We start from the raw sequence: 23,748 nt of genomic DNA on the forward strand, positions 1-23,748 counted from the left end.
GATATATCAATTTTGAACCTCATTGCCAGAAAAGTACCTCCCCACACACACATCATTCATACTACACCCTCTACTTACACACAACATACACATATACACAGTTACAGGCATGTACTACCACACAAGGGTGTGAATGCAGTTTCATAGGTTTGATATAACTGGGGTGAGACCTGACAAAAAAATGAGCAAGCCTGAGACCCCAGAGGCTGGAAACTACCCCTTTTTTGCCCTAGCTATCCTATGCATGACCCATATTCAAATACCTTCACTTTTCTCTCTAGCCAGGCATCCTTCTGCTATCTACAGCATGATTCAGAAATCAAACTTTACTCCTGACATCATCCCCAGAGCCAGATATCTCAGTGTTTCTCTTCTTCCTAGGGGCTCGTGCTGGAAGCAAGAAGAGTGCTCATTCCTGAGAAAGAGAACTTGGAAATGGCCTTGGAGTTGCTTCTAAAAATGAGTCAGGGGAGTATATTTTACAGCATTAATTGAGACAGATGTTTAAATAAACCAACCTCAATTTTATTTTTAAAAAATGTACTGTTTGGAGACTATGGGGGAAAAATAGTGTTTCTTAAAGTCCTCAGATGAGATTTCTCCACACTAAAAAGTGTTTTTGTTGAAAAGCACCAGCTGGGAACCTGCATTGGAACAAGTCCCTGTGTGGTTTTTAGTTACCATGAAGCTTGAGAACACTAGTTAAGGGATGGAGTGGGGACTGATGCTGTGTCTTGATTCTTCTGACTTTGTGGGGTTCCAAGGAGTAGTTTGGTTGACTTTTTGCTGACAAACTCAGCTAGCTCAAGTATGGGTTCCTGGCATTCCCTCCTTTGAGTCATAGAAGCCCTGAAAAAATTAAGACAGGTGGGCAGGATGAACAACTGAGTCAGATTCCTGGTCTTCGGGTACACAGCTAACTAGAGAACTGGGCAGGGAGTGTGGAGGAAACAAATGGCACACAGTCAAGAGTTGGGCCCATATTTGACCTAAATGTAAAACTGCTTAACATGACTTTTTTTGGAGTCAATTCCAGAGACTTTATGTCAATCTCTTGCCAATCTGCTTCTAGTCTTCACAGAACATTGTTCAAAGGGATTTCACGTTGTTAGTTTGTGAGTACAGTGCATCTTGATTATCATTCTTCTTTGTCTCCAGCTGGCACCCATCCCCTCAATTTACCCTGTTTCATTTCCACATATCTACACCCAGGATTATGACTGCATTTTAACTCTCCCTCCATTGGTCTGCTCCCTTTGACCTAACTCTACACCCCATAACAGCTTCCTAGTATTCATTTCTTTAAGCAAAGAATTCCATATAAATTTACATGTCATCCTTTGCAGGTGTCCTGCTAATCTTCTTTACTTCTTCCCAACCCATGTTTCTTCTTCATCTCATCTCATCTCAGTCTCAGATACCAAATTCTCAGCCCTCTTGTCTGTCTCTAGCATGTGAGACTTCTATGTTTGTCTGTGCTCTTGTGCCTCTCTGTGGCACATAGGGACTAGAATATAGCATAGCTGTGCAAGAATGAATCTGAGCATGGGAAGAGAAGGGCAGTTAGAGTCCAACTAAGATTCACCTCCAACCTCAGAAAGTATGTAGTGTGTGTAGATACATACAGTCTTTCTGCCTGTCAGACAGAGAGCACAGGCTTAGGGCTTATAAGGCAACACAAGGCTCACACCTGTAATCCTAGCTATTCAGGAGGCTAGATCTGAGGATTTTGATTTTAAGCCAGCCAGGCAGAAAAGTCTGTGAGACTCTTATTTCCAACCAACTACCAAAAAGCAGAAACAGAGGAGTGGTTCAAGTAGTAAAGCACCAGCCTTGAGTGAAAAAAATAAGGGACAGAACCCAGACCCCTGAGTTTCAAGCCCAGGACTGGCATGCACATGTGCGTGCACGCACACATGCACGCATGTGCACACACACACACAAGATCCACACTCCTTCCATCATTGATTATGAGGTCCTAGGAGCAGGCTGATGTGAAAAGATGATCCAGCTAGAATATAAGCAAAGGACACAGAAGAAGTAGGGCTCTTGCCTTTGCACCGGTAGCAAATAATAAATTAAATAATCCTGTACAAAGTTGGAAAAGGGGGAAGAAAATTGTATTCATCTAAATTCCCTTAGAAAGGGGAAGCTGTCTTTAATGGGAACAATATTTTGATAAGTGCTTCAGCCTGTAGCTGAGATCCCAGTGGAGGCCTGGGTGTGGGTGGAACAGCTCTGCTTGAGACATGAAGGGATCTTAGGATTTTGCATTTTATAAGAAAAGCAGGGGGAAAAAAAAGAGTGGGGCGAGGAGTGGGGAGAAAGCTGCTGTTCTATGGTTTTTATTATTTCTTTTCTTCATTATCCACTTACATTTGAAAGAGTCTAACCCCATGAATGCTTGGGGTCAATTACAGGGCATTATGTGTCCATTTCTGGGTAAAGTGTGGGGAAGAACAAAATGGCCAGCCTTGAGTCCCCATGGATGCCAGGTGGAGCCTTAGAAGGCCCTCAGCTGGACAGGCTTCTTATGACGGCTCCTGAGTTCCTTAGTTCTACAGTTGTATTGTTTCAGTTATTCTCAGCTCTGCTAACTTCAAATCAACAAGTACTACACATATGCTCCTGGCTTGGCATCCTAGGTAGCCACATTGGGTAGGCTGTCATGCTGGTTCTAGTTGGGACATTCATACCACTTTAGGGCAGAGGCACAGCTGCCAGGAGGGAGGGGGGGAGGGGGCTTAACCCCTGAGGCTGCTCTGCCACTTTTTCTTACCTAAGTCCCTTTGGGAAAGACAGAGCAACATATGTGTTCTTTTTAGGTTAGATTGGCAGCCATCACAATACTCTCTCTATTGGAGATTTTTGTTTTGTTTTGTTTTGGTGCCAATCCTAGGGCTTGAATGCAGAGCCTACGTGCTGTTCCTGAGCTTTTGTGCTCAATGCTAAGGGCCCTACCATTTGAGCCACAGCTCCACTCTTGACTTTTTGGTGGTTAATTGGAGAGAAGAGTTTCCTGGACTTCCATGCCTGGGCTGGATTCAAACTATTATCTTCAGATATGTTTTAATTGGGACCAGGTCAGGGCCAGGGCCAAAAGAGGTAATAGTGGCTCAAGATTTCAATTCTAGTTGCTTTAAGGCCTATCTTGCCTTTGGCCTGGAGATTGTTCTCCGAGAGAGCCAAGTAGACATATTGAGAGATTGAGAAATGTCATACATCATATGATAACCCTGAGACTTGGGCCTGGACCTACCTTTGTCATTTTCATTTCCTTGTGAACTGTTGCTAGAAAGAGCAGCTAAAAAGGAAAGCAGAAGGCTTTTCTGGTTATAGAACAAGTTCAGTTCTTCTTTGCCACTCTGAAGACATCTGAAGATGTCACTATTGAAGTCTCAGAGCGTGTGTGTGTGTGTGTGTGTGTGTGTGTGTGTGTGTGTGTGTGTGTGTGTGTGTGTGTGTGTGTGTGTGTGTGTTGCTGGGGTTTGAACTCAAGGCTTCATGTTTGTAGGCAAGTTTGCTACTTCAGCTATTCTGGACCACCATTGTGCTTCTCCAGTAACTTGGGATGACAGGTGACAGCATTGTGACCAGCCATTGGTTGAGGTTGGGGCTTTCAAGCTCTTTGTTTTTTTTCACTGGTTCTGGGGCTTGAACTCAGGACTTGCACATGTCTTTGAGCTTCTTTTGCTCAAGGCTGGCACTCTATCACAGCACTGAGCCACAGCACTACTTCAGGTTTTTGCTGAGTAATTTATTGGAGATAAGAGTCTCATGTACTTTCCTGCCTGGGTTGGATTTGAACTGTGAGCCTCAGATCTCAGCCTCCTGAGTAACTAGGATTTTAGGCAGGAACCATCAGCACCTGGGTTGAACTTTTTTTTTTTTTTTTTTTTTTAACCCAGGCTGGCCTTGAATTATGATCCCTAGTCACTCCCAGCCCTGTTCCTTACCAGGTTTTGAATGGCCCTTCTGTGCTAGGATGCCTGCTCATCTCTTGCCAACAGTCGGGGGATATCTGGGTATCCCCCTACCTGGTCCCAGGCTTGTTTGGCAGGGGTCTTCTTTTCTATTGGGTGACTAGAAGACGACACATCAGTTTTCCAGATGGCCCCCATCTGGTTTCCCTGTTGGCTGTGAGTAAAAGAGAATGTAAATAAGTTAAATTAAATCAAAAAATAAAAGACTTAGAGTTAGATATTAAGAAAAAGACAGAGAAGTCTCTAGTTCTCCATGACCATAAGGCCCAAGGTACTGGGCCTTGCTGTCTTGTCTTTTCAAATGGCATTTGTTTCCTGCTCTTCTTGTCACCCCTCACCTCTCAACATGGGCTCCTCAACTCCTTTGGGAGCTCCTTGGGGCTCCTCTGACTGAGAGGTTACCTGAAGATTCTTCTAGGGTACTCTGTGCCTTCAGAGCTGAAATCCTGAACCAGGCTTCTGCTGGGTTGGATGTAACATGGATGCTCTTGGTTGTCCCAAGACAAACTCTCTGTTTGAGTCTGGGGTGTGGGTGCGGTGGGGTCTCAGTTGGAAGCATCAGGTTTGTTTATGTGGAAAGACCAATGGCAGATGTTGTAGAAAAGTTTTTTGGTGGGGGGGCGTCCGGTCGTGGGGCCTGAACTCTGGGCCTGGGCGCTGTCCCTCAGCTCTTCAGCTCGAGGCTAGCGCTCTACCACTTGAGCCACAGCGCCACTTCTGGCTTTTCTTTTTGCTTATGTGGTGCTGAGGAATCGAACCCAGGACCTCAGGCATGCAAGGCAAGCGCTCTACCACTGAGCCACCTTCCCAGCCCTAGAAAAGGTTTTAAGTGATTGGTTGTGAATCATTAGTCTCTCTTTCTCTCTCTGTCTCTCTCTCTGTGTCTCTCTCTGTCTCTCTGTCTCTCTCTTTCTGCCAGTGCTGGGGGTTGAACTCAGGGCCTGGGCACTGTTCCTGAGTTTTTGCTCAAGGTTAGCACTCTACCACTTGAGCCACAGTGCCACTTCTGGCTTTTTCTGTGTATGTGGTACTGAGGAATCAAACCCAGGGCTTCATGCATGCTAGTCAAGCACTCTACTACTAAGCCACATACCCAGCCCCTGGAGTTAGTTTCTTAGTTTGCAACATAATCAGGCTAGTCCTTGAAGCCCACACATGGCCCCACATTTCTGGGTCAGTGCACCAGAGCTGGACAGGACAGCTAAGGAGATAGGCACTTTTCTCTATGGAAGAGGATTAAATGAGACAACATACATCAGCTGATTAACACAAGGCCTGCCATGTAGAAATACACAAATAGACATTAAGTATTATTATTGTATAATAAGACCAGCCAGATATATGTACCAGATATATGTAAGACCAGCCAGATTTATGTACTCATTGCCTAGTGCAATATCGGACCAATTACATAAATGGAGTCAATTATTCACTTAGTTCTTTATTTGAGATAGGATCTCACTATGTGTCCTAGGCTAGCATTGAACTCTCAACTTTTCAGTCTGGGCCGTGTGTGTGTGTGTGTGTGTGTGTGTGTGTGTGTGTGTGTGTGTGTATGTGTGTGTGTGCATTGAACTCTCAACTTTTCAGTCTGGGCCCTGTGTGTGTGTGTGTGTGTGTGTGTGCAGTCTGGGCCGTGTGTGTGTGTGTGTGTGTGTGTGTGTGTGTGTGTGTGTGTGTGTGTGTGTGTGTGTGTGTGTGTGTGTGTGTGTGCCTGCCAATCCTGGGGCTTGATTTCAAGGCCTGGACACTGTTCCTGAGCTTTATTTATTTTATTTAATTTGGGGGGGGGTCCGGTCGTGGGGCCTGGACTCTGGGCCTGGGCGCTGTCCCTCAGCTCTTCAGCTCAAGGCTAGCGCTCTACCACTTGAGCCACAGCGCCACTTCTGGCTTTTTTTCTTTTTTTGCTTATGCGGTGCTGAGGAATCGAACCCAGGGCCTCATGCATGCAAGGCAAGTGCTCTACCACTGAGCCACCTTCCCAGCCCCTGAGCTTTATTTTAATCAAGGTTAGTGCTCTAACATTTGAGCCACAGCTCCTTTTCTGGCTTTTATTATTTTAATTTTGATAAATTGGAGATAAGAGTCTTATGTACTTTTCTGCCTAGGCTGACTTCCAGCCAAGATCCTTGGCCTATTTGTGCTCTTGCCTGTGCTGCCCACCTCCCCAGGTGATCACCCCTGCTTCCTGACTCCCCACTCACTCACCCAACTTCCTTGCACTTACCTGGCCATCCGCAGGGGCATACATTCCCGGAGCTTGGAGAGTGAGGGCTGTTTGCACATGGGGCCGCTAGAGCGGACATGCTGGGGACGTGGGACTGAGGATGACTTGCATTTCCTGGGCTTTGGGGAGATGACTTCAGGGATGTTCAGATGAATGTTACACTCCAGCTGGAGCTAGATAAGAACCAGCAGAGGGCGTCAGGGAACCTGGAGAGTATGCCTTCTCTAGGTCAGCTGTCTGACAGTGCTCCTGGCCGGATTCAAGGTTGAGAGGAGGGGGGAAGACCTAGGGAACCCCTCCAGTTAGAAACACTGAACCAGCCAGGCTCTACCGGCTAACACTAGCTACTCAGGAGGCTGAGATCTGAGGATTGCAATTCAAAGCCAGTCCAGGTAGGAAAGCCCATGAGACTCTTATCTCCAATTAACCACCCAAAAGCTGAAAATGTAGCTGAAGCTCAAGTGGTTAGAGCACTAGCCTTGAGCACAAAAGCTCAGGGACAGCATCTAGGTCTTGAGGTCAAGCCCCAAGACCAGCACGCACACACACACACACACACACACACACACACACACACACACACACACACACACACACACACACACACACACCACCCCCTGAACCCACAATGTATCAGATCCTTCCTAGAAGCTCCTTCATTACTTATTTGCTGGTTAGTTTCTATTTTCTCCTTTGTAAAGAATTTGGACAGTGGGCCGGGCGCTGGTGGCTCACGCCTGTAATCCTAGCTACTCAGGAGGCTGAGATCTGAGGATCGCGGTTCAAAGCCAGCCCGGGCAGGAGAGACCGTGAGACTCCTATCTCCAGTAAACCACCAGAAAACCAGAAGTGGTGCTGTAGCTCAAGTGGTAGAACGCTCGCCTTGAGCTGAAGAGTGCAGGGACAGCACCTAGGCCCACAGTTTAAGCCCCACGACCGACCAAAAAAAAAGAATTTGGACAGTAGATAAAACAGAAGGAAGAAAATTTAAGGGAGCCAGGGCAATGTAGGTCACAAAATGTATTTGCAAGGACACAGTAGAGGACCAGGTGATGCCTGGAGTACTCCAAGTAGCTTCATACCCAGCCCTGGCACTGGGCAAGGAGCTGGGAAAACCCTCAGAGCCACCAAAAAATATCATATGGCCCTGTTCCTTCTCGACCTTGAAATGAACTTACTAAGTTACTTGAAGTCAACTATAGGAGTTGGTTTATCAGGACTACTACAAAGTGGTACATACAGCTGGGTACTGGTGGCTCATCCTAGATACTCAGAAGGTAGAAATCTGAGGATTGTGGTTCAAAGCCGTCCTGGTCAGAAAAGTCCATTAGATCCTTATCTCCAATTGACCACTGAAAAGCTTGAGGTAGAGCTGTGGCTCAAGTAGGAGAGTGCCAGCCTTGAGCAACAAAGCTGAAACACACACACGATACGTACAGAATTGAAAGAAACCTCTATGGCCAAGGTTCTTCCCTCTGATACCAGCACTTGCACCAAATCCCTAGGTTACCCCTGCTTAGGACTCAGGAGGATACTTCCTTATCCAACCCCAGGGCAGAGCCTAGAAATTCTGAGACTACTAGAGGGATTTCCTCCAAGCCACTGGCAGTCCCTCTATGGAGCACACCAGCACTGAGGGTAGAAGCAATTAGAACTAATCCTTTCCAATCATTCCTAAGGAAGGGCTATTCAGCTAGACGTGCACTGAAGAATCTGCAGATGAAGAGCTTGGCATATAATGGTCTAATACTCATAGCTATTCCTCCCATACACAAGATGGCAGGGATGCAGATCCAATGCTCAAATAATAGGGACAAAGCAATTAATATTCCCAAAATGTTCTAATTCATTCATACTCTCTCTTCCACTTTTTCTCTTTTTTTGGGGGGGGGGGAGGGTCCCAGTCATGAGGCCGGAACTCTGGGCCTGGGCGCTGTCTCTCAGCTCTTCAGCTCAAGGCTAGCGCTCTACCACTTGAGCTACAGCGCCAATTCCGGCTTTTTTCTTTTTTGCTTATGTGTTGCTGAGGAATCGAACCCAGGGCCTCATGCATGCAAGGCAAGCACTCTACCACTGAGCCACCTTCCCAGCCCTCTTTCTCTTTTTCTCTATCTCTTTTCCCCTGAATATCTTGTGTGTGTGTGTGTGTGTGTGTGTGTGTGTGTGTGTGTGTGTGTGTGTGTGTGTGTGTGTGTGTGTGTGTGTGTGTGTGTGTGTGTGTGTGTGTGTGTGTGTGTGTGGTCCTGGGCTTGAACTTGGGGCCTTGGCGCTGTCCCTGAGCTTTTGTGCTCAAAACCAGTGCTCTACCACTTGTGCCACAGCTCCACTTTATGCTGGTTAACTGGAGATAACTTTCCTTCTCAGTCTGGCTTAGAATCTCAATTCTCAGATTGTTCTTTCCTACTTGAAACCTCAATCCTTAGATCCTTCCTGAGTAGCTATGATTATAGGCATGAGCCACCAGCCTAGGCCTCTGCTCTTTCTGAAACTTGCCCTCCATCATCAGCATAGATTGGAAGCTCTCTCTCTTTATCTCAGGCTCACTATCACCTTCACTTCTTCCTGGTTCAGAGACCTTGACCAGACCAGATCAGCATTCTCATTTCCCATCTGTCCCCCCTCCCCTGCCTGCCTGCCTTCTAGTCACACCCCCAGTGGCCACTGTAGGGTCACTTCCTGGCACCATCCACTGGCTGAGCTGACTCCTTTGACAGCAGGCAGCAGGGCAGCAGGCCCACCTGGGGGAACATGGTCACCATGCGGTTCAGGCACTCCTTGCGCTTGGCCTCTAAGTACTTCTGCTTGTCTGTCCAGGTCTGCAGGCCAAGGCATTGCTGGTGGTCGATGTTTTCTAGTAAAATATAGATGCTTTGGATCTTGTAAGAGATCCTCATTTCTTGTAAGATTTGTATGTGGCTCATCACCTCTTGTCTGGGAAGAGAAGAGAAACAACTCAGGGGGTGGAGAAGCCTCTGCTTCCCCAAGTTGGTTGACTAGAGATGTCTGTGTTTTGTAATTCTTGTGAGCAAGAGGAGAAATGGAGGTGGGTAGGAGCCTGGAAAAGTAGGGCACAGAAAAGTAGGAGATGGGATGAAGTGAGGAGCCTTCGGACTGGGCTGGAAATGGAAAGTCAAGCAAATGGGGAGAGCCTAGTCAGTGAGTGCTAGAATGACAGGAAGCAAGGAAGAACTAGAGAAGCAGAGCTGGGCTCTAGCAGCTCACACCTGTAATCCTAGCTAGCCACGAGGCTGAGATCTGAGGATTATCGTTCAAAGCTAGCCTGGGCAGGAAAGTATGTGAGACTCTTATGTCCAGTTAACTACCAAAAAGCTGGAAGTGGAATTGTGGCTTAAGTGCTAGCCTTAAGCAAAGAGAGAGAGAGAGAGAGAGAGAGAGAGAGAGAGAGAGAGAGAGAGAGAGAGAGAGAGAGAGAGAGAGAGAGAGAGAGAGAGAGAGAGAGAGAGAGAGAGAGAGAATGAATCAGGGTCCGTGTCCGGTCGGTTTAAACCCCAAGACTGACACAAAAAGGAAGGAAAGGAGAGAGGGAGGAAGGAAGGAGAAAGGAAGAAAGAGATTTGAGAGCTAGAAAGGAAGGGAGAGAGGGAGAAAATGGAGTAGCAGTCTTGGAGGAAAAGCTCACAAGGAAAGCATATGTAAAGGCCCTACCTCCCATACTTTGGGTTGCCCAAGCAGAGACCAGCAGCCTTTGCTAGTCCCTTCCCTCAGGAGACCTGGTCTGGACCTGAGTAATTTCTCCCTGGCTCCTTGCCAATGCTCCTCTCCTTTAGGGTTTTGGCTCTGCTCCACATTTCAGTGGGTGTGGGTGGGTGCCTAGTGGCTGCCAGGGCACCTACCGGAAGCTCTGGAAATGTCTGTAGAGGATGTACTTTTGGCACAGGCACTGCAGCCTGCCAGAGCTCAGATCCATGGTGGTAGTGATGAGTGTCAGGGCCTTGCTGCTCAGGTGGTTCGGTAGTGCCAGCTTTGAGTGACTCCTCAGAAGCTGCAGGTTCTGCCTTTGGGCCTCCATGTTCATGCGGTATACCTTCTCTCTAGGGATGACCAAAGATCTCTGCACAGAGGGTCGGGTCACCCTTCGAATGGATGTACCAGTGATGGGAAAGGAAGCAGATTTCTTGGGCCTGCTGGGAATCTGGCTGGTTTTTGATGTTGGGGTAAGTTCAACTGAACTCACTGCCCTCTGGTTTCCCAGACCTCGCTGCTGTGTATGTAGGGACCCAGGCACCTGTGGCTGCTTGCCTTGCCGAGCTGACTGAGCCCGCCTCGGGGGAGGCACCGATGACCTATCTGCCTTCTCCAGATTCCTCCACTGGTTGGTGGTGATGAAGATCCGCCTGTCCTCCTTTGGATCCTCTTCCAGGCCAGAGAGTTTCTTCTGCGGCTGCTGCCTGGAGGCTGCCTCCATTTCCCACTGTCGCAGCCTGTTCTGGTGCTCCAGCTCCAGTTGGGCCCATTTCCTCTGTCTCTGTAGCCATCTCTCTTCCTCCTGCATCCATTGCTGCCTCTTCCTCTCCCAGATAAGCTCCTCCTTCCTGCGCTCAACTTCTCTCTCCAAAGTCTCTGGGGACAGGTAGGATTTCATTTGGGCTTCTTTCTCTTGGAAATGGCCTTCCTGATCTTTGTCTTCAGGGCCTGGGCTTTCTGCCACCATTCTTTCCTTTTCTGTAGTAAAGTCACCCTCTGAGGGTGGCACAAGGTTGCCAGTGTCCTTGTCACTGAATATATCTGCAGTCCTCAACTCTGGGCTAATGGTGGAAAGTGGCTGTGTTGAAGATGTACTTTCATTGACCCAGGCTGAGGTAATGGGAAATGGGGGAAGTAAAGAAACCAGGTCTTCTTCCTCTTCCTGGGGCTCCAGGTCGGTTTCTTCCATGAATGTTTCTTTTTTTAGAAGAGCATCTTTCTTGGGGAATTCAGAGGGGATAAGGAAAACCTTCTTCTGGACTTTTGCTTGGTCTGTAGCCATCTGAGCCTGCTTCAGTTGGAATTCGAGGTTGTGATTTGTCAGAAGGAGTTCACGGTACTTTTTCCCTAGAACCTCTACCTGCTTTAGTAGGGCATTCCTCTTGCTTTCAAGGGCTTCAGTAGACTTCTGGAAGCGCAACTTCTGATTGGTAAGCTCTTTGGTCATCTCTGTCTCCAGGTACCTGTATTTGGTCTCCAGACTCTTATTCTCCTTTTGCTGGAGGATCAAGGCCTTGTTGAGGTTCTCTACCACAGTGGACATATACCTGATGGCTCTGGCCTCCCCCTTATTAAACATGGTGGAGTCTAAGAGCTCCTGCAGCATGGATGTCACCTCAGAGACCTTTGTATTGGTGATGCCCTTGTCCTGGAGCATCAGCTCTGGGCTCAGTGGCTGAAGGTGCTTTGCAGACTTTTGTGAGTTTTTTTCCAACCAGTTCTTCCAGAAGGTGTGTTTGGACACTGGGAGAGGTAGACAGGAAAAGAAAAGAGGGAGGGGAACTCTTATGAAGAGGTAACAAAACTCACTGGAAAAAAATTACACAGATCTACAGATCCTACTTGTCCAAAATTCTTATGCATCCCTCTTTGGGATTAGGATTAGGTAAAAAGAAGGAGCTGGGACTGAGCCACTGGCACCTGGCTCCATTTCTGGTCTTTTGCTGGTTAACTGGAGGTAAGAGTCTCTCAGACTTATAAACCTAGGCTGGCTTTGAACCGTGATCCCCAGATCTCAGCCTCTTGAGTAGCTAGGATTACAGTGTAAGCAATCAACACCTGGCCTACAAATAACTGTGTTTTAAGAAATAGTGTAGTTATCTGGGCACCAGTGGCTCATGCCTGTGATCCTAGCTACTTAGGAGGCTGAGATCTGAGGATTACAGTTCAAAGCCAGCCTGGACAAGAAAGTCTGTGAGACTCTTATTTCCAATAAACTACTCAGAAAAAGCTAGAAGTGGTACTGTGGCTCAAAGTGGTAGAATGCTAGCCTTGAGCACAAAGAGGCTCAGAGACAGTGCCCAGGCCTCTGAGTTCAAGCCCCAGGACCAGAAAAAGAAAAACCAAAAACATTTAAAAACTATAAGAAAGGGCTGGGAAGGTGGCTCAGTGGTAGAGTGCTTGACTTGCATGCATAAGGCCCTGGGTTCGATTCCTCAGCACCATATAAGCAGAAAAAGCTGGAAGTGGCCCTGTGGCTAAAGAGTGATAGCTTTGAGCTGAAGAGCTGACGGACAGCTCCCAGGCACAGAGTTCAGGCCCCATGAGCAACAAAACAAAACAAAACAAAAACTGTAGGAAAGATAGTCTCTGCATCCATTTTCCTCTGTCCCCTCCCCAATTTTCAATCTTACTTGACTGATAATGAGCCACAAGAATCAATGACTGATAACAATCCAGGAGAATCAGTGAAAATGCAAATGTGAGTTACTGTTTATTATGCAAAATGGCAGATACCTCACACTTTGTGGAAGCCTCCCCATAACCCTGCAGGGAGTTAGTGTCCTTGTCATTTTATTTATGAAGAAACCAAAGCTCAGAGAGATGAAGTAACTTGCCCAAAGTCACATAGCTTGAAATTTGGCAGAAATGGAATCCCAACTGAAATCAGTCTCATGCCAAGGCCCTTGCTCTTGAGTGAATAGGGGCTTGCCTTTGGCGCAGCCTTTCAGTGGTTCCTTCTCTGAGCTTCAAGCTTTGAATCTACAAAAATGCAGGAGTTAGATCATCTAAGCTCACTTACAGTTTCAGTGGGAGTAAAATTCCTGAGGTTGGCTAACTACCTCCCAAGAAGCCATGATTAGAAATCTCTAGAGGGCTTCTGACAGTCTCACCAAACTTCCTGACTCAGCAACTGGGTTCAGAATGAGGAAAGAATGTTCCTCCAGTCTTTGGCTACAAACTATAGTGTGTGTGTGTGTGTGTGTGTGTGTGTGTGTGTGTGTGTGTGTGTGTGTGTGTGTGTGTGTGTGTCTGTGTGTGTGTGTGTCTGTGTGTCTGTGTGTCTGTGTCTGTGTGTCTGTGTGTCTGTGTGTCTGTGTGTCTGTGTGTGTGAGAGAGAGAGAGAGAGAGAGAGAGAGAGAGAGAGAGAGAGAGAGAGAGAGAGATTTGGTGTATATGTTGGTCCTGGAGCTTGAACTCAGGACCTGGTGCTGTCCCTGAACTTTTGTGCTCAAGGAGGCTAGGACTCTACTACTTGAGCCACAGCTACACTTCTGGCTTTTAGGTGATCATTGGAGACAAAGAGTCTCACATACTTACTGCCCCAGCTGTCTTTGAACCATGATTCTCACATCTCAGCCTGCTGAGTAGCTAAGATGAGCCACTGGCACCCAGCTTCATACTATAGTCTTCCTGGCTTTTCAGCCCCTGTTCCACAAAACTCTCACAACACCATAGCTCCAGGAAGCATCCGTGGGTCCATTTCCACTTTACCCCTATCTCCACCCCCATGGGGATCAGAACTGCTCTGTGATCCAGTGTTCCCTGTTGAGTCCAATGTTCCTGTTCCCTTCTCTGAGCTCCCACTGTACAATGTTTTGTACTTTTGTTATGAAGGAGACTAGGAAACACCTCTGAAGATCTGGCCTATGACTTCTTCCCCTGAGATATCATCGACCCCATTACCACTCAGCTCTTCTCCCAGGTACACTGGGAACCTACTTTTTGCCTTTTTCTTTTGATTTCCAATGAGAGTGGAACACAGGGAAACGAGAGATTCGATGCCTCCTTTGGTGGCCATGAGGGAGAGAGGTAATACTTTCTCCATCACCTCAATCCACTCATCCAAGGCCTCCTCTTCTTTCTCACTCCTCTTGATCTCATAGGCCAAACTGTCACCTGGACAAAAAGAAAGGGCAGGTTGAAGACAGGTTGTCTTTTAACTAACAGGGCTTGTAGCAGCTCTGAAATCAAACTAGTTTCACCTTGGATTAGCTATGTGTGCTGGCCAGGTAATTTATTTTCCTGAGCCTCAGTTTCCTCCCTGTGAAAGAGTTGGAAGAGGATTAAATGAGACAACACACATCAAATGATTAACACAATGGGACTGGAAAGGTGGCTCAATGGTAGAGCGCTTGCCTTGCATGAATGAGGCCCTGGGTTCGATTCCTCAGCACCACATAAGCAGAAAAAGCCGGAGGTAGTGTTGTGGCTCAAGTGGTTGGGTGCTAGCCTTGAGCTGAGGGACAAGTGCCCAGGCAGGCCCAGAGTTCAGGCCCCACAACCAGCAAAAAACAAAACAAAACAAAAAACCAAATGATTAACACAAGGCTTGCCATGTAGAAATACAAAATAGATATTAGGTATTATTATTGTACTATAAGACCAGCCAGATGTCTGTTCTAATTGCCAAGGGCATCATCTGACCAATTAAATAAATGTAGTCAATTGCTTGCTTAGTTCTTTATTTGAGATAGGATCTCACTATCTGGCCTAGGCTGGCATTGAACTCTCAACTTTTCAGTCTGTGCTCTCTTTTTGTTTGTTTGTGCCAATCCTGCCACTTGAATGGGGCTTGAATTCAGGGCCTGGACACTGTTCCTGAGCTTTTATTTATTTATTTATTTTTAGATAAGAGTCTCACAGACTTTCCTGCCTGGGCTGGGCTTTGACCAGAGATCTTTGACCAGGTCTTAGCCCCTGAGTAGCAGGGATAGTAGGCATGAACTTTTCTCCAGTGCAAGGCTCCTCCCTCTTTAGTTTTGGTATTGAGGATAGAACTCAGAACCTGGCTGAGCTTTTATTTTGATCAAGGCTAGGGCTCTATCATTTGAGCCACAGCTCCATTTCTGGCTTTTTTTTTCTTTTTTTTTTTTAGTGGGCCACCAGTGTTTTGCTCAAATCTCAAATTTCCAGCCTCAGTCTCCCAAATGCTGAGATTTCAGGTATGTACCACAAGCCTGGACAGCATTTTTAATTCTTTTTTTTTTGTTGTTGTTGTTCATGGGGCTTGAACTCTGGGCTTGGGTGCTGTCCCTCAGCTCTTCAGCTCAAGGCGAGCACTCTACCGATTGAGCCAAACACTAGAGCACTCGCCTTGAGCCACAGCACCACTTCCGGTTTTCTAGTGGTTTATTGGAGATAAGAATCTCACAGACTAGCCGGGCGCTGGTGGCTCACGCCTGTAATCCTAGCTACTCAGGAGGCTGAGATCTGAGGATCGCGGTTCAAAGCCAGCCCGGGCAGGAGAGACCATGAGACTCCTATCTCCAATAAACCACCAGAAAACCGGAAGTGGCGCTGTAGCTCAAGTGGTAGAGCGCTCGCCTTGAGCTGAAGAGCTGAGGGACAGCGCCCAGGCCTGGAGTTCAAGCCCCATGACCGACAAAAAAAAAAAAAAGAATCTCACAGACTTTCCTGCTCTGGCTGCTTTTGAACTGTGATCCTCAGATCTCAGCCTCTTGAGTAGCTAGGATTACAGGTGTGAGCCACCAGTGTTCAGCTGCATTCTTGAGGTCTAAAGGCTTACTGAACTGAAAGCTCCCAGGATAATAGCAGTATGAAATAGGTAGCAGACATCCCTATACTTCTTCTCCCAATACTACAGCATAGAGTATACTTCCCAGCACACAGTTCTTGTGACAAGGTGACGTTGATCCAGATGGGGTAGCACTGACTTCAGGGTTATATGCAGCTGGTCCACACCTAAATTACTTGTACTTAAGAGATTCTATTTCTGTTCCAATGCTAGTTAATCTTGACTGGTAACTTGATTAGATTGAGAGATACCCAGGAGATTAGTAAAGCACACTTCTGCGAGAACATTTTCAGAGACAATTAGATCATGAGGGCTCTGACTTAGTGAATAGCTTAACCATTGATAGGTTCAGAATGTAAACAAGGGGCTGGGAAGGTGGCTCAATGGTAGAGTTCTGCTTGCCTTGCATGCGTGAGGTCCTGGGTTCAATTCCTCAGCACCACATGAGCAGAAAAAAGCCAGAAGTGGCGCTGTGGCTCAAGTGGTAGAGTGCTAGCCTTGAGCTGAAGAGTTGAGGGACAGCACCCAGGCCCAGAGTTCAAGCCCCATGACTGGCAAAAAAAAAAACAAAAACAAAAACAAAAAAACCAGAATGTAAACAAACTATGGAGAGGTGGTAGAAAACTGGAATGTGGGGCAAAGTTGGACAAAGTGAGTCTCAGGGGTGTGTGCCTTGGAAGGGTATATTCTACCCCTCCCTTTCCTGTTACTACTCTCTGCTTCGTGGCTGCCATGAGGTAAGCATCCTCTCGGCCACATATTCTCATCACCATGATATTCCATGCCCACTAATGCCAAAAGCAAAAGGGAGGGCCAGAGGACCATGGACTGGCCCTCTGAAGCCGTAGCCAAAATACTGTAAATCTTGTATCCTTCTACTTGTTTCTTTCAGATATTTGTCACTGCAATGAGAACTTTCGCTGATTCCCTTTGGGGAGTAGAGGTGAAGTACTGTGATCTGAGTGGTAAAATGCTTTACTGGGAGCCAGATGCTGGTGGCTCACAGCTATAATCCTAGCTACTTAGGAGGCTGAGATCTGAAGAACATGGTTTGAAGCCAGCCCAGACAGGAAAGCTCATGAGACTCTTACCTCCAATTAACCACCAAAAAGCTGGAAGTTAAGCTGTGGCTCAGGTGGTAGAGTGCTAGCCTTGAACAAACAAGCCCAGGGATAGAGCCTAGGTGTAGAACCCAGACCCTATGTTCAAGCCACAGAAGCAGCACACACAGAGCTTCATTGGGGAAAGGGTATTGCAGTTTGTCCTTTGTTCTCCTTACATCTACCACACTCAGCCCTCTCCCAGATTATATTAAGTAGAGAAAGGAAGAAACTGAGTGAACTGGGACCAGCATCTTGGGGAAAAGGCACCTACATTCAGAGCTGTATTTATTCACAGACTCACCCCAGTCACTCAGCCAGCAGAAGATGTCATACAGGTGTTTCTCTTTCATCTCAGCATCTTTGGAGAAAGAGGCAATTTTATCCAGCAAGATGTATCTCTTTTTTTCCATTTGTCCAACATGAATGATTGCCTTTTCTTTTAAATCATATCCTAATTCTTCCTGGAAGCGGTTGATGACACTATCGACATTGCCCAAAATGTCTGAGAGCTGGTTAGAAATATCCTATATGGGAGACATCACATTGCAATATTGGGGGTTGGGGGAGTGTAGACTCAAGCCACAAGCTCTGTGCTAGCAGCATGGCCTAAGATAAGTCATTCAACTTGTTTAGGTCTCATGGTATTTTATTTTTTGGTTGTTGTTGTTGTTGTTGTTGTTGTGTGTGTGTGTGTGTGTGTGTGTGTGTGTGTGTACCAGTCCTGGGGCTTGAACTCAGAGCCTGGGTGCTGTCCTTGACCTTTTTTGCTCAAGAGCCACAGCTCTACTTCCGGTGTGTGTGTGTGTGTGTGTGTGTGTGTGTGTGTGTGTGTGTGTGTGTGTGTGTGTGTGTGTGTGTGTGTGTGTGTGTGTGTGTGTGTGTGTGTGTGTGTGTGTGTGTGTGTGTGTGTGTGTGTGTGTGTGTGTACCAGTCCTGGGGCTTGAACTCAGAGCCTGGGTGCTGTCCTTGACCTTTTTTGGTCAAGAGCCACAGCTCTACTTGTGTGTGTGTGTGTGTGTGTGTGTGTGTGTGTGTGTGTGTGTGGTTTATTGGAGATAAGGGTCTCATAGAGGGCTGGGAAGGTGGCTCAATGGTAGAGTGCTTGCTTGCATGCGTAAGGCCCTGAGTTCAATTCAGCACCACATAAGCAGAAAAGGCTGGAAATGGTGGAATGGTGGCTCTAGTGGTAGAGCGCTAGCCTTGAGCTGAAGAGCTCAGGGACAGCTCCTAGGCCCAGAGTTCAGGCCCCATGCCAGCAAAAAAAAAAAAGAGTCTCATAGACTTTTCTACCTGGGCTAACATTGAACTAAGTAACTAGTCTTCTCAGGGGTTACTTATAGTTGTTTGTTTGACTTTTATTTATTTTTTAAAATGACAGTCCTGGGGCTTGAACTCAGGGCCTGGGCACTGTCTCTGAGCTTATTTTGCTCAAGGCTAGTACTCTACAACTTGAGCCACAGCACCACTTCTGCCTTTTTCTGTGTATGTGGTACTGAGAAATCGAACCCAGGGCTTCATGCATGCTAGGCCGAGCACTCTACCACTAAGCCACATCCCCAGCCTTGTTTTGCTTTTCAATTGGTAGGGATTATTACATTCTTATGTCCTGTAGGTTTTTATAAGGAATAAATGAATTCATATTTGTAAAATGCTTAGAATAGTACTTGTAAATAACAAAAAGTGTCAGCCCTGGAGCTGGGAAGGTGGCTCAGTGGTAGAGCGCTTGCCTTGCATGCCTGAGGCCCTGGGTTCGATTCCTCAGCACCACATAAGCAAAAAAGAAACAAGCCAGAAGTGGCACTGTGGCTCAAGTGGTAGAGCACTAGCCTTGAGCTGAAGAGCTGAGGGACAGTGCCCAGGCCCAGAGTTCAAGCCCCACGACTAGACCCAAAAATAAATAAATAAATAAACAAAAAAGTGTCAGCCCTTATCATTTTGATTAAGGTCAGCAATAATAAACACACACTTCAAATATTTTGTTTTGTTTTGTTTTGTTTTTGCCAGCCCTGGGGCTTGAAATCAGGACCTGGGCACTGTCCCTGAACTTATTTTACTCAAGGCTAGCACTCTACCACTTGAGCCACACCACTTCCGGCTTTTTCTGTTTATGTGGTACTGAGGAATGGAACCCAGGGCTTCATGCATGCTAGGGCAAGCACTCTACCACTGAGCCACCTTCCCAGCCCATATTTCTTTTCTTTTCTTTTTTTTTTTTGTCGGTCCTGAGGTCTGAACTCTGGGCCTGGGTGCTGTCCCTCAGCTCTTCAGCTCAAGGCTAGTGCTCTACCACTTGAGCCACAGTGCCACTTCCAGCTTTTTCTGCTTATTTGGTACTGAGGAATTGAACCCAGGGCCTCATGCATGCAAGGCAAGCACTCTACCACTGAGCTACCTTCCCAACCCCCAGTCCTATATTTCTTTTTATTAAATTTCAGAACTTGCTTGGGCTTCTGAACCTCTCCCTTCAAAAAGAAGCAACATGGAAAAAATGAGGTCCCAAGAAACCCTCAGAATTAGAGGCTCAAGTGAAAACTAGAGCTTCAGTCATGTACAGGAGATCTGAACCTTTGACCCTCATGGCTTAAGGGATTCTGCAATTTATCAATCACAGACTCTGAATTTAAAAATATTTCATTTTTCCCACTCTCCCAGGACCTACCACTATGAGCTATCCTGGTCCTTCCTGCCCACTTACTTGTGGTTGGCTTCCTTCCTGGTCCCACCCCCACTCCTGGGGCTGGTTGATGCCAGCCTACCAGGCAGAGGCCAAATATTGGACCTCAGTATTTTTAATTCATTTGTCTGCAAATCCAGGTTGCCAAGTATCCTAGGAACTGAGTTCCCAGGGCTGGGGTCAGTCCCTGGCTTCTACTTCAGATCCCAATAGAAAGGTACTTTCCTTACACATTACCTCACGAGCTCGAGTTAGCTGGGCAGCTTCAATCCTTGAGATGATGGCCTTCACTGATGCTGGAGTCACCAACTGTGGAGAGTTATTCTCCATTATGGGTAATTCTGTCAGTCCCAAAGTGTCCTGGGTCTCTGGCACATAGCCTGCACACACAATGTTGGCAGCTTTGTGGCTTAAGGGCCCCACAGTGGATTCTGGATACCTTCTGCCCAGTCACACCTTCTCCAGCAACTGCCAGACACCAGGTTCCAACTGACCCTCTTTTCCCTAGTGACATCATCAGTCTGAGTTAAAGAATTAGAAGATTAGATTTCCAGTCACCTCAGTGCCTATTTTCTAGCTTTTAACCCATTACTTAATATTGTATTTCCTTGACCTGTTGCTTTAAAAAATTATTAAATATAGCTGAGCATGGTGGCTCATGCTTGTAATCCTAACTAGTCAGGAAGCTGAAATCTGAGGATCTTGATTCAAAGCCATCTAGGAGACAAATCTGGAGAGAATCTTAATTTCAACTAACAAAGCTAGAAGAGGAAGTTGGGTACCAGTGGCTTATGCCTGTAATCCTTGCTACTTGGGAGGTCAAGATCTGAGGATTGTGGTTTGAAGCCAGGCTGGGCAGAAAAGTCTGTGAGACTCTTATTTACAATTAAGCACCGAAAAAGCTAGAAGTGGAGTTGTGGTCAAATGGTAGAATGTTAACCTTAAGCAAAAAAGCTCAGTTACAGCCCAGATCCTGAGTTCAAGCCCCAGAACTGTCACTCAAAAAGATAAAAAAAAAATGTTGCCTGGCACCAGTGGCCCACACCTGTAATCCTAGTTACTCAGGAGGCTGAGATCTGAGGATCATGGTTTGATGCCAGCCTAGCTAGAAAAGTCCCTGTGAGACTTTTATCTCCAATAAACTACTCAAAAAAGCTGGAAGCGCCACTGTGGCTCAAATGCTAGCCTTGAGCATAAAGAATAGTGCCCAAGAGCTGGGTGCTGGTGGCTCACGCCTATAATCCTAGCTACTCAGGAGGCTGAGATCTGAGGATCGCGGTTCAAAGCCAGCCCGGGCAGGAGAGACCGTGAGACTCCTATCTCCAATAAACCACCAGAAAACCGGAAGTGGCGCTGTAGCTCAAGTGGTAGAGCGCTCGCCTTGAGCTGAAGAGCTGAGGGACAGCGCCCAGGCCCAGAGTGCAAGCCCCACGACCGACAAAAAAAAAAAAAAAAAAAAGAATAGTGCCCAAGCCATGAGTTCAAGCCCTAAAACCAGCAAAAATAATATATAAATAAATAAATAATGCTGGAAGTGGAAGTGTGGCTCAAGTGGTAAAGCACAAGCCTTACGTGAAAAAGGTAGGCAAGAGTGGGAAGCTCCAAGTATAAGCCCCAGTACCAGCAAAGAAACACACAGAAATCACTGAATATTGTTTAGCTAAATAACGGCTGAAAATAGGAAAAAGTAATTAGAAATTTTACCTTCTGCTAATTTGGTTCTTCTCCTGGGGTTTTGAACTCAGGGCTTTTCATGTGACAGGCAGGCACTCTACTACTGAGCTATACCCCCAGTTCTTTTTTGCACTGGTCAGTGTTTTTGTTTGTTTGTTTGTTTGTTTGTTGGTCATGGGCTTGAATTCTGGGCCTGAGTGCTGTCTCTCAGCTCTTCATCTCAAGGCTAGCGCTCTACCACTTGAGCTACAGCGCTACTTCTGGTTTTCTTGTGGTTTATTGGAGATAGGAATTTCACGAACTTTTCCTGCCCTGGCTGGCTTTGAACTGTGATCCTCAGATCTCAGCCTTCTGAGTAACTAGGATTATAGGTGTGAGCCACTGGCACCCGGCTGCACTGGTCAGTTTTGAAATAGGGTCTCACTTCCTGCCTGGGAGTAGGCCTAGACCTTGATCCATCTATTTTATACTTCTCTTCCTAGCTATGCTGACAAGTGCATGCAGCCATCTCAGCATCTTTCTGTTGAGATGGAGCTTTCTGCCTAAGGTTTCCTGGAACCAAGATCTATTCAATCTCAGCTTCCCATATAGCTTATGATGATAGGTACACATTACTGAGTCCAGCTATGAGTTTAGAAAGAGTCTCACGAACTTTTCTGACCAAGCTAGCCTCAAACTGCCATCTTTCGATTCTCAGCTTGCCAAGTAGCTAAGATTACAGTCATGCATACTTTCCCAAAGGTTCATGTACAAAGGATTGGTCCCCAGCGTGGTACTATTATGGAAACTTTGGAAGGTAGGGAGGTTCTTGTGGGAGCTATTTAGATCGCCAGAATTGTACCCAGGCCTTTCTTTGTTCCTCTTTGCTTAATGGCTCATGATGTCAGTGGCTTGTTCCACTAAACACTCCATGCCTTTGTTGTCTAGCACTCCCACCAGAAGCAATAGAACTATTTATTGATCATGGACCAGAACTTCCAAACTAGGAAGCCAAAATAAGCTTTTTATTTCATAAGTTAATTATCTCAGCTATTTTGCTATAATATCAGAAAGTTTACTCACACACTTTCCTAAAAAGAAATTTTAATTTTACTTAAAAAATTAAAGCCAATCAGCAACTAAGAGGGAACATGTTTCCATTTTCCCTGAGGATCAAAGCTCTATACTTTAAAAATCATGGTAATCATCTTTTCAAAACTAACCAACATCATTATATATCTAGGCTTTAGAACTATACCTCCTAGGCACTTACTAAAAACTTGTTAAATGAATAAATATGTAAATGCAAGTCCACATATATGCAGATTAATATTTGCTATTAAAATATTACAATTTAATAAATAATGAACTATATTTTTCTTGTCTTTTCTCTTTTGGTACTGAGGCTTAAACCCAGGACATTGCACTTGTTAGGCAAGCGCTTTGCCACTAAGCTACATCTCAGCTCCAAGGAACTTAATGTTATAAGTGAAGTCCTCAGTAGTGCCATAGTCACTGAGCAACTTGTCAGCTGACACTCATTTGTTTTTTATATACTATATTTATTTATTCAAAGTTAATCCTTTTATTGGCTCATTCACTCAACAAACACTCTTGGGAACAGTTCAGGTGCCATGCATAGGTGTAAGTGCTGGTCATGAAGAAACCAGTGAGACCTCATTTTATTCTTAAGGCATTTACACCTTAACTAACGTATATGTCGCTATATACATCTGTTTACATGTCTCTATATACATCTGTTCCTTTAATCCTTCATGACTTCAGAACATATTGTTACTTACTATTTATTTATTTATTGTCAGTTGTAGGGCTTGAACTCTGGGCCTGGGTGCTGTCCCTGCACTCTTCAGCTCAAGGAAAGCGCTCTACCACTTGAGCCACAGAGCCACTTCCGGTTTTCTAGTGGTTTATTGGAGATAAGAGTCTCATGGATGTTCCTGTCCAGGCTGGCTTTGAGCCCTCTTCCTCAGATCTCAGCCTCCTGAGTAGCTAGGATTACAGGCGTGAGCCACTGGCACTATTTATTTATTTACTTATTTTTCTATTTTCTTTTTTTCTTCTTTTTTGTGCTGGTACCATGTGGGGTTTAATCTCTGGGCCTCAAGCTCTCCTTAACTGGAGAGACCTACCACTCAAGCCATGCCTCTACTTCTGGCTTTTTGCTGGCTACATAGTGAGATTTATTTAGAAAATAGAGGGAAGAGGAGCAGGAGGAGGAAGAGGAGGAAGAAGAAGAGTTCAAACCTGGAACAGAAATAAATGAATAAATAAGAAATTCAATTGGATTGATTGATTTATTGCCATTCCTGGGACAGCCTGGATGCTGTCCCTGAGCTCCTTTTTGCTCAAGGCTAGTGCCTGGAGCTGGAGGCATGGCTCATGAGGTAGAGTGCTTTCTCAGCAAATGTAAAATCCCGAGTCCATGTCACAGTACCAATGTAAATGATAATGAAAACAAATGGATCAGATGGTGTTGATGTATATCTGCAATCCTAGCTACTCTGGAGACTTGAGATTTGAGGATTGCTGTTCAGAGCCAGTCTGGTCTGGAAAGTCTAAGAGATTCTTATCTCCAATTAACTATCAAAAAGAAGTAGAGCTATGGCTCAGGTGGTAGAGCACTA

At 46.0% G+C, this 23,748-nt stretch overlaps 1 protein-coding gene across 1 annotated transcript; it reads right to left on the reverse strand.

Moving 5' to 3' along the window:
- Positions 1–519: 519 nt before the first annotated feature.
- Positions 520–19,901, reverse strand: Fam186b (family with sequence similarity 186 member B). The gene is made up of 8 exons (XM_070035248.1): positions 19,688–19,901; positions 17,078–17,300; positions 13,858–14,034; positions 10,065–11,658; positions 8,949–9,141; positions 6,211–6,383; positions 3,957–4,137; positions 520–849 (listed from the first exon to the last, which is right to left on the reverse strand). Exons 1-7 carry the CDS (start codon positions 19,778–19,780, stop codon positions 3,981–3,983), a joined length of 2,610 nt encoding a protein of 869 aa, XP_069891349.1. The 5' UTR covers positions 19,781–19,901; the 3' UTR covers positions 520–849; positions 3,957–3,980.
- Between the last annotated feature and the right edge of the window lie 3,847 nt (positions 19,902–23,748).

This window comes from Dipodomys merriami, unplaced genomic scaffold (genome assembly GCF_024711535.1).
Source record: "Dipodomys merriami isolate MVZ:Mamm:240054 unplaced genomic scaffold, mDipMer1.0.p SCAF_10, whole genome shotgun sequence".
Lineage (NCBI taxonomy): Eukaryota > Metazoa > Chordata > Mammalia > Rodentia > Heteromyidae > Dipodomys > Dipodomys merriami.

Bases quoted from the DNA above. Each gene is read 5' to 3' on its own strand.
- Fam186b (XM_070035248.1), bottom strand. From the start codon at position 19,780: ATGGAGAATAACTCTCCACAGTTGGTGACTCCAGCATCAGTGAAGGCC. The intron at 17,301-19,687 runs GTAATGTGTAAG...TCTCCCATATAG, and splicing joins AGCTAACTCGAGCTCGTGAG to GATATTTCTAACCAGCTCTC. The intron at 11,659-13,857 runs GTAGGTTCCCAG...TACCTCTCCCAG, and splicing joins TCAAAAGAAAAAGGCAAAAA to TGTCCAAACACACCTTCTGG.